Source organism: Lygodium microphyllum, chromosome 1 (assembly GCF_053477565.2).
Source record: "Lygodium microphyllum isolate KBCC chromosome 1, Lygodium_microphyllum_v1.1.10, whole genome shotgun sequence".
Classification (NCBI taxonomy): domain Eukaryota; kingdom Viridiplantae; phylum Streptophyta; class Polypodiopsida; order Schizaeales; family Lygodiaceae; genus Lygodium; species Lygodium microphyllum.
Genome location: NC_141135.1, coordinates 43,106,513 through 43,116,392, shown reverse-complemented (window position 1 = coordinate 43,116,392; position 9,880 = coordinate 43,106,513). Strand labels below are relative to the sequence as shown.

Sequence of the window (9,880 nt, the reverse complement as noted above, 5' to 3'; positions counted from 1 at the left end):
CATTCTCCTCTAGAATGTACTTCTTGTTCTAGCCTTCTATCTTTGACCACATGTTAGCACAATTAGTCAAAGCTACTTATCATTCAAGGGCGTGTAGCATAGCAGATGCACATGGACTTTTCTAGTGTAGTTTTTGCATATTGATTTGAACTTGTGTAATGCTTACACATTGAACATAACTTTTGAGTCACAACATTACTTACTCTTCTAATACACACTTCTTAAATATGACCATAGTCAGTCATGAACAAAGTGCCATTTTTGTAATACCATAAAATAGGTTTATATTACAACAACCATATTCCTTCTTCTATCCAATACTAGTATATGGAAACAAACAATAACCTTGATACACATGCCAAAAAAATTTCACCATCAGTCCCCGTTATTAGAGCTTCTCTCTTATTGTACCAATAAAGTTATGCTTAAACTAGACAATTATTTAAAAATTTTGAACTTATGCAACATGTTCATGCTTTGAATGTAGTATGTAAATGCCTGATGCAAAATTCAACAATGTATAGTCTCAATCTTAAGGACATTAAGTGCATTAGGCTTGTATGTCTAAATGCCTACAATTGTAACTTCACCTTAAGGAATTTAAATGCCTACACTTGTAGCTTAATGTTGAGGAATTTAAATACACAAGTGACACTTTGCTCTATATCTAAAGCTAGTACACATATAGTATTCACTTGCTTAATGACGAGTCACTCAACATGCACATTTCCATTATTGAGTAGACAGAATTAAAAGGACGTATTGATTCAATTACTTGATGTCACCAACTCTCTTCCATCATTGTACTCACATACTTTTTCCTTCAAGACTTGGAAACTTTTTAACCAAAAAGGTTTAAGGAAATGCAACTCTTTTTGCTTACAAATATTATGTATGCCTAGTCCCACAGATTTTGAATTTGCAACTCTTTTTGCTTACAAATATTATGTATGCCTAGTCCCACAGATTTTGAATTCTTGATACTTGTGGACATTCCAACTACAAAGCAATAAATATGCACATCTGAGTAGAACACAAGAAAAATTGACTGCACAATGATAAATCTACACATATATGCAAAATATAACAAAAATCATCATATTATAACTATTCATGATGACACACTAGTCTAGTCCTTATGCTATACTACTCAAGGGTACGACTATACTTTAGTCTTACATACTTTTCACATATAACCTAGTCTTGTGCATGTTTTTAATTGTGATTCACATATAGATCATCTAAACATGCGAAAAAAGTTTCCCAACTCTACATAAACATGTTTATCCAAGCAATGAAATGTGTGTGTGTTCTATACACGTTGTAAAATGAAAAGGTCTACACACTAAGATACATGCACTCAGTCAAAGAGTTTATTCACTTCAAATTTGTGGTTGGCAACCAATACACGAAAATTAGGTCATTTTGAAGCAAATTGCAATTTGAGCTTGTTCCAAAACTAAGTCTAAGATTTTCAATTTCCCTTTTTGGGATCTATTTTGGGCTTCTTGAAGATATTATTATGGTTTTCTTGTAAAAACATGTTTTATTAGGTTGTCATATTGATAGCTTTCTAGCTTAGTTCTTTGGGGGGGTTAGGCCATCTCACTGCTCATTCCAAAACTAGGTTCTCGCTCAATCTTTATTGGGTGGTTTCCAACCAATATGAATGTGGTTGGTAATTTCTATGGACGTTTGATATGTGTGCGACCATGTAATTGCGAACCGTGTGTATAATAAAACATTAGTTGTGTTGACCTTCTTTTATTTTTAAAGGTAAAAAAAGTAAGAGATCTCTAACTTTGTAAGTGGTTTAGCCATGCATGCACACAATCTCACATGCACACACACCAATATGCATTATTATGCACAGTGAAAAACATCGTTATTCTCAAACATTATTGCATAACTCAGTTTTTATTCTCATTTCAAAGTAAAAGAAAAAGTTATTTTGAAACATGGTTACTTGGGAACTTGTTTTCCCACTTACTCGACTATTAAAGCTTCTCACATTGTACACACACAACATCAACAACAAGATTCAAAAACCTCAAGTGATATCTTTGCATAGAGAAAACCATGTGGAAGCCACATGCTAATATAACAACATTAAACGTAAGGTATGTCAAAATTGATTTGTAGATTGCTTTGCTTTCCCTTTTCTCTTTTCCAATTAAGTTATGGAGGGAGCATATTGCACATCAAAAGAGTGAGTAGAGCACAAAGACAATTGCATCTCTTTGAATTGTGTCAAGAAGATAGAGGTGAGACTCCTCTCCTTCTTCACTTGGGGCCTAAGTGAAGGAGAAAGAGACTACTCTCCTTCTTGACTTGGGAGCAAAGAGTGTCTAACCTTCCTAAGGATGCACACATGAAAGGAGATCTTGAAGAGCGGCATATGTCCCTTATAAGAATCACCCACAAATACTTCAAGCCTCCCATTGGCTACATGATTTGCATCCAAGCTATCATCCACAATCCCAAATATAGCCTTAGCAAATATCATTACCCTTGTGGCTATCGAATATCATTGTGCCAATATGGCCATCAATATAGAAACAATCCCAATCAATTTCTTTATGGTGGTATGTGGAAAAGTTTGGAAGAAAAAGTAACCCTGTGTAGTGCACACCAATGATACCAGTAGTTGCATGTGCTCTCAGTCTACTAGAGCACACCATTTTTCACAGTGCCTACCAACACACATTTTGATATGGCCATGTTTTAACTACACCCTCACTTCATGTCATTGCCCACCAACCCATTACAATCCTATCTTCAATTATGAATTTTGTGGCTATTCTCGGTTATCTTCAAATACAATTTGTTGTCCAACGCGTAATTGAGAACCCCAAGTCATCATTGACTCGACAAAAGACAATGGTGTTAAGAAACATAGTTCCTAGAAATGGACAAGAATTTGTTAGTCCTAAAATAAGATGAGAAAGCACAATTCCCATTTTGATAAGAAAGCATATGTTCCAAGTACATAAAATTCTTGCGAAGAAAATCCACAAGAAAATAGAGGACATTCTAAAAATTGAATGGCTAACCACCCGTTCCTCCGAAGTGAAACATAAGGAATATTTGTACTATGTCTTGATGAGGACCACTCTAACTAGTTCGACAACCAAACTTAAATAAAGGAGCATTGGACAATGAAAGTGCTTCACTTTAGTGTATGACTAAAGTGAAAATAAAAGTATTTTTTATGGGATTGGCTAAAATGATACTAGGTCCAACAATCCCTTAAATAGATAGGTTGAATTCATTGCTTTTAGAAGTGTTGAATTCCAAGCACATGACTTGAGGCCTTGAGTATAATAGAACTAAGGTCAAGGAAATTACCCCTCTATATTTTCTCAATAAAAACCAAAAGTCTATCATGTATCATGAATAAGATCATTCCACAAATAGACTGGCAAAGAGAGCTTTAAAATATGAAATCATGTAATATTTTGTACATCTAATTAAAGTCATTTTTTAGCCATTCAAGTAATCAATGGCAAATAGATTAACAAACGTAACGTGAGATTGACTAAGTTGTTTACACATAAAACTAACAAAATGACTCCTCAAGCTCATACATTATATTAAAGCATCCAGTGCATCATAGATGGGTTGATGACATTATTTGATAGACGATTGTTCCTTAAGGGATAGCCTTAATGTTCACACAACTAGCATGGGTTTGGCAATCTTTACATAACATTTTTTTAGTAATGGCCAAGGAGGGGAAACCTGGGGAGCATGTGTATGATTCACAAAGTGTATAAATCACAAAGGAAACCATTGGCATAAGTGGATGAGCTATGATATAAACTTCTATGTATCTCATCATCACATAAAAGTATAAATCCTCTATCTCAAAGAAATGACACCATTTTACAAGCTTTATTTCTTAACAATGGCTTGCAAGCCCAACAACATTAGAATTTTCATTTAATAATGTTTCCAAAGAGAATGATTGTGATCAGATTAACCTTACAATACTATGCCCATTACCTCTTAGATTTACTTCATGATAGCACGACAAATGTATGCAAAGTGAGCTCTTTCAAGTTTGCCTTGATAACATTGATTGTGCCTAATGAAGCTATCAGAAGGCTCACCCAAATGCACGTTTAGCAGATATTTTCCTTTTGGTAAAACAATGTGATACACACTAACAAGAAAGGGTGTACTTACAACATCAATTAAGGTGCAAAGAGGAGACCCAAAAATCTTTTACAACAAACTAGAAGCACCCTAAAATCATTTACAACAAACTAGCCTGTGTAAGGCATTTCAAAACAATATTGTAAACACATTTTGTTCTCTCAAGTCCTTTAAGTCCTTTCAAAACTTTCTATCTTTAGTCAATTAGACCCCTACTCTAAGTCGCCAAGAACATTTCAAAAACTTCTTGTTTTTGAAGTGCTAAATGATCATGCACAATACACTCCAAAGCTTGGCAACCTCTTCATTGAAAACTTCTACACCATTGAGATCTCCTACGCGAACAAGAACTATTTGGTCGATTTTGTCATGAAACCTACCTAACACCCCCCACTTCCTAGGGCACCCCAAGCACATTTGATTTCCTAGCATTCCCAAAAGGGGTGCATAAAGACCCCTCTAACACATACATAGGTGAACATTCCAAGCTTTGCTATACTCTTTTGGTGAAACCCCTATGTAGCAATCATGATAGTGTACCCACATTACCATAGCCTTTGCTTCTTGTACACTATGGACCTTTTTGTTACTCTCTCCTCCCACCACACATTTGCAACACTTACTAACCGTTAACTGCATGGAGAGACAATTTTCCACATGAGCTTAGGGCTAACTTCTTTTTAGCTCCCTTTGAACTCCTCTCACACTCATCAGCCGCTATGCTTAGTGATGATTAACCATGCATGAAGATGATTCCATATCTTTCAGTGGCTTTTGTAGCTCCCTCCTCTCACTCCCCTGCACATATCACTCACTACACTTGGTGGCCAACCATGTGGGAAGTGATTATGCACAGCACAGCCATTTTCAAACTCCCCTAATGAACCCCTTCAAACCTATATGGAGTGAAGGAAGTTATGCTAAGTAAGGAGCCCTCCTTGCCTTCAACAGGGTATTGAATGATTCTCTGATGGAGCCGAAGGAATAACCCCTTACAAGAAAAAAAGCCAGTGCCCATCACACCATTATTAAGTCTAGAATGCTGTTAGGGCTGCTTGTGTTGAATCCACTTTCCCCTGATTGTTCTTATGAATTATAACATGAGAGAACCAAATATCAAATTTGCTGCGGCATTCAAGCATGCACCTAAACTCAAAGTATTCATGGTGAGAAGAGAATCAACATTGATAGCAGGCAGAGGCTTCTTAAAAGTTAAGACTTACAAAAGATGGGGGGAAATATGTCAGAGTAATTATAGTGAAACCACCACCAATTCTTGTAGATGGAATGTAGTTTAACAGACCTGATGCAACCAGGCCATAGAATCAGACAAGGTGCCTTGCCAAGCCATCAAGCAGGAATTTATCAAATGAATAAAGGCCTAACTGTGAAGTCAACCATACACAAACCAAGGGCAGACCTGTTGCTTTGCAAACAGATCAGATCATTATTCAATCAACATATAAAAATCCAAAATTGTGGTTTTCTCCCTCAGCATATAGGCCAGCTTATTCGGAGATAGAGGCTCCCAGACATGTTCAGGGGCTCAAAATGAATGGAGGAGAGATGATGTCAGTCTATGAAAATGAGCAGCAACATCATAAGATCAATCATTCATGTGGATTGAGGAATCACATGGTAACCTATGTGTATGTACACACTTTCAAGCATCAGCAATGGCTCTGATCACCAAAACTTTACTCATTTTTCCATGCATGTAACATCAGAGAGGCACCGGTCAGACCAGCCAGGTGGTGGGCTGACCGCAGACTCCGCGCACCCGCAAGCTTCATTACAGAGATGCTGCCATTCAGATCCCCGGACCACTTGATGGATGCCGCTAAGCGTTCGGTCTCCTTGATGCCATGGGGCTTCTGGGCAGCAGCAGCAGTCAAGCAGGTCTGGAAGATGAAGATGGCATTGCTTACACCAGAATTGAACAGCCAATTGTGTACATCCCAAAACACCTCCACAGGTAAGCCGTCAACAAATACAGTCTGGTTGCCTCGGAATTTCCACTCCAGGTTCTTCACATGAACAACCTCCTGCCTGTCCACCCTGATGCAGAGATAAGGATCTTTGGAAGGTACATTGGTCTGACATTCAATGACAATGTCGTGAGTCTTGCCGGAGCCATCAAATTGAGCTTTGGTGCAGAAGAATTTCTTGCCAAACACATGCTCCTTCTTGGACAAGAGAGATGCTTCAATGACTGACGGCCTTGCCTTGGTTCTCTTGTAAGCCTCCTTGGTCTTGTCCCCCAGGAGCAGCACCACCTCTTCATCACAGACGACGGCAACATAGTACCCATGCTGGGGCTCAGGGCTGCACAGGTATTTGGCGGACGAGAGGTCCCAGAAGACCTCCACCTTGCTCCCACATACATCAAAGCTCTTCACCCCCTGCTTCTTCCAGAAGAAGGACCATGAGTTCATCTTCACCTTGCACGTGTATTGGCACGATGGGTCGTCGACAGTGACGCAGAGGCCCTGACCACCGGCATTCTTGATCCAGGTAATGGTGACATGCCTGCAGAGGCCTGCAAGCTTGGTCTCATACAGGCATGTGACAAGGTTCTGGGTGCTGCCTTTGAAGACAGGCACTTGGACTGCAACCTCTGATGAAGATTTCTCCATTGGCATTTTTGATCCTTCAACACTTACCCCTCTCCTAGGTTTGATAACCTGAAAGGTCCCCTGCAAAGGCTACCGAAGGGATGCAGGGGGGCATGTTCTAGGATGATGATGATCTGATTGAGCCCTGATGAGCTGCCTTAGGATGATGATTGAAGCATGTTCTAGGATGGAGGTGATGATGATCCGATGATGATTCTCGAAAATGCCACCTTAGGAAGTATGCAAGGCATTGCCATGTGCAAATGTCAAACCTCTTGCCCTTTGGCTATGGAGATTGAGATCTCGAAGGCGATGCAGATGCGGCTATGGAGTCGGAGGGGCGGAAAGGGTGTGGAAGAGGGGGGGGCAAGGGGAGGAAGGCAGTTCCACAGATGGTAACATGGATGATGATGCAGGGGAGTGTGGGGGGGAGGGAGGAGATCATATTAAAGGGACAAGAGTATATGGAGGTAATGGATTGGGGGAGGCAGGGGGAGGAAACAAAATCTACACTGTGGGTGTGAGGGATTGAAGAGAGGGGGTGGGTAGATGGAGGCAGGGAGGCGGCAGGTGAAAGGGAAAGACTAGCCAAATGGGTATTAGAGGGAAGAAAGCTCTCTCTCTCTCTCTCTCTCTGTGAATATGCGATCTGTCTCCCACTCCACTTCTCCCCTGATATGAGAGATGTGAGAGAGAGAGGGGGAAGAGAGGGTGGGTCACAACCGCCTCATGTGTCAGCGACAAAACGATGGAGCCAGCTTGCCTTCTCTGAGGTCTCTCTCTCTCTCTCTCTCTCGTTCCCTCTCCCCTCCTGTCCCTTATGTCTTCTGTTAAATGAAAGGCTTGGCTGCCACATTAATATAGCTTGACAAAGAAATACATGTAACATATGTGAATAATAGAAAATCAGACCTCTGTTAAATTGAAAGGCTTGGCTGCCACATTAAAATAATGAAAAATATATACATTCGTGAAAATTTGATAATGAGAATATTAGTGGGTGAAAATAGGAAGATCAAGTCACCAAAGTGCTTCCTCTTATGTGATAGAAAAGGCAACAACCAAACAGCATACTTGCTTGACACCAAAGACCCTCCTTTCAAAGTTTTTAAGCCACCAAAAGAGCCCTGTCACATGAGATATAGGCCACAAAGGGACTATCCCTCATCCCACTGGAAAGCTCGCATTGAACCTACATTGATACCGTAGGTTCGGGAGGAGAACTCGCAACCCCGACTCTTGCACCCAACCTCACATCTCAAATCAAATACATACACCATAAACATGAAAAGATAGAATGGATCGAATAATAAAATAAGTTTGTGATGTGATCTCCCAAGCCAAGAGTGTTTCCTGATGTAGTTGCCACCTATCTTACATGGCTGCCACTTGGTGACTCAAACAAAGGAAAAGGGAAATATATAGAAGCAAAAAGTAAGCTAATAGTTTCTAACACAATTGAATTATCATCCATATAAACAAAAAAAACCATGTAAAAACTTTAAAATTAAGTGTTTGGTTGATTTAATGAAGGATGCGAGCTTGAAAATAAAATGTCTAGTATAAGAAGATGGATAACATTAATTGATAATGATATAGTGGAGTTGACTACACATGGTCAATGTGCATTCATCAAAGGTAGATGGCAAAGTAGGGATGTAGAGTCAAGCAGAAGTACTAATGCTGAAACTCCATAGTTCAATGCTAAACTCTAATATTGACAAATATTTATGATTGGGTAGGCTCTCGATGCTAGGAGCCTATGAGCTTGGAGCATACATATCATGAGAGCTTGGAGCAGGCGTTGGGGGTGGGGGGCGTTGGTTGTTGCGATTATGTAGCATATGACCTTAGAAGTCATAAATTAAGATAAATATGTTGTTCCTTCTTGATATTCACTTTGCTTTTGCTTACTTCTCAAGAGGTTAGCATTCAAGTCCTATACTTTGGAACTAAAGTTTCTATTTTGCTTGATATCAATTGTCATGTCCTCTTATATTCTATGTTTGCATGACTAGTTTCTCGATTCTTCTTAATCTTCACTATGTTTTTACTTACTCCTTGAGAGGTTAGCCTTCAAGTAATTTTGCTATCAAGTGCCATCTCCTCACTCTATTTCATGTCTACATGACAGGTTGTAGTGCATACCATGGTGCAAGGGTCTATGAGAAAGCCACAGTTTCTTCCAAATGGCCTCTCGTGTTAAATAATTACACAAAAGTTTCAATATTGGTTATTAACATGGTGAAAATGGTGATAGATAATTTTAGGTAGAAGAGTAGATATTGCTTTGAGAGAGAGAGAGAGAGAGAGAGAGAGAGAGAGAGAGAGAGAGAGAGAGAGAGAGAGAGAGAGAGAGAGAGAGAGAGAGAGAGAGAGAGAGAGAGAGAGAGAGAGAGAGAGAGAGAGAGAGAGAGAGAGAGAGAGAGAGAGAGAGAGAGAGAGAGAGAGAGAGAGAGAGAGAGAGAGAGAGAGAGCATTACTCAAAGATGTATAGTTGTATGCAAATATTCATGCCAAATAAGGGCCGATACATGCAACAAGACCTAGGCATGTATTAGGAGAAACTTTAGGGTGTGTATATATATATAATATAAAATCAAGTAGTTTTGAGCTTTACATTGAATTTGTAGAAGTAATTGCTATTAAGTGCATTTGCTTTAACGAGGTAGTCCAGTTTGTGTGATGACTTGAAAATACATTTGCAAATGAGAATCCAATTACCATTTGAAGTGACATGATGACTTGAGTCCCACTTCATAATTGAGAGATCAAGCTAATAACTATCATGATATAGTTTAATTTTTATGTCTCCCATTGCACACAATACATAAGGGTTTCAATAGTACATGACCAGCTCTCTTTGCATATTATGGTTGGTTGTAGAACTAGTCACAACATAGTTTAACTACTACAAGTGCTCTTTCTATCTGCTATCATATAAAAAGAAAAATTGTTGGGGTAAAGGCAAATGGCCACCAATAACAGGACATTCACCCCTTGTATATGTACATACTATATAGTCATATATAAGTGAAGATAACAAAGAATAAGGTTACCATTCATTTTACCCACTAAACTCTCTTGTGTGCTTCTCTCTCTCAACC

General features: G+C 39.1%; 1 protein-coding gene across 1 annotated transcript; it reads right to left on the bottom strand.

Moving 5' to 3' along the window:
- Positions 1-5,581: 5,581 nt before the first annotated feature.
- On the bottom strand, positions 5,582-7,580 carry LOC148041043 (uncharacterized). Its single transcript, XM_087675952.1, has one exon. It carries the CDS (start codon positions 6,798-6,800, stop codon positions 5,856-5,858), a length of 945 nt encoding a protein of 314 aa, XP_087532078.1. The 5' UTR covers positions 6,801-7,580; the 3' UTR covers positions 5,582-5,855.
- Between the last annotated feature and the right edge of the window lie 2,300 nt (positions 7,581-9,880).

What these genes read in the sequence shown, in the direction of transcription:
- LOC148041043 (XM_087675952.1), bottom strand. Translation starts at nt 6,800, where the DNA reads ATGCCAATGGAGAAATCTTCATCAGAGGTTGCAGTCCAAGTGCCTGTC.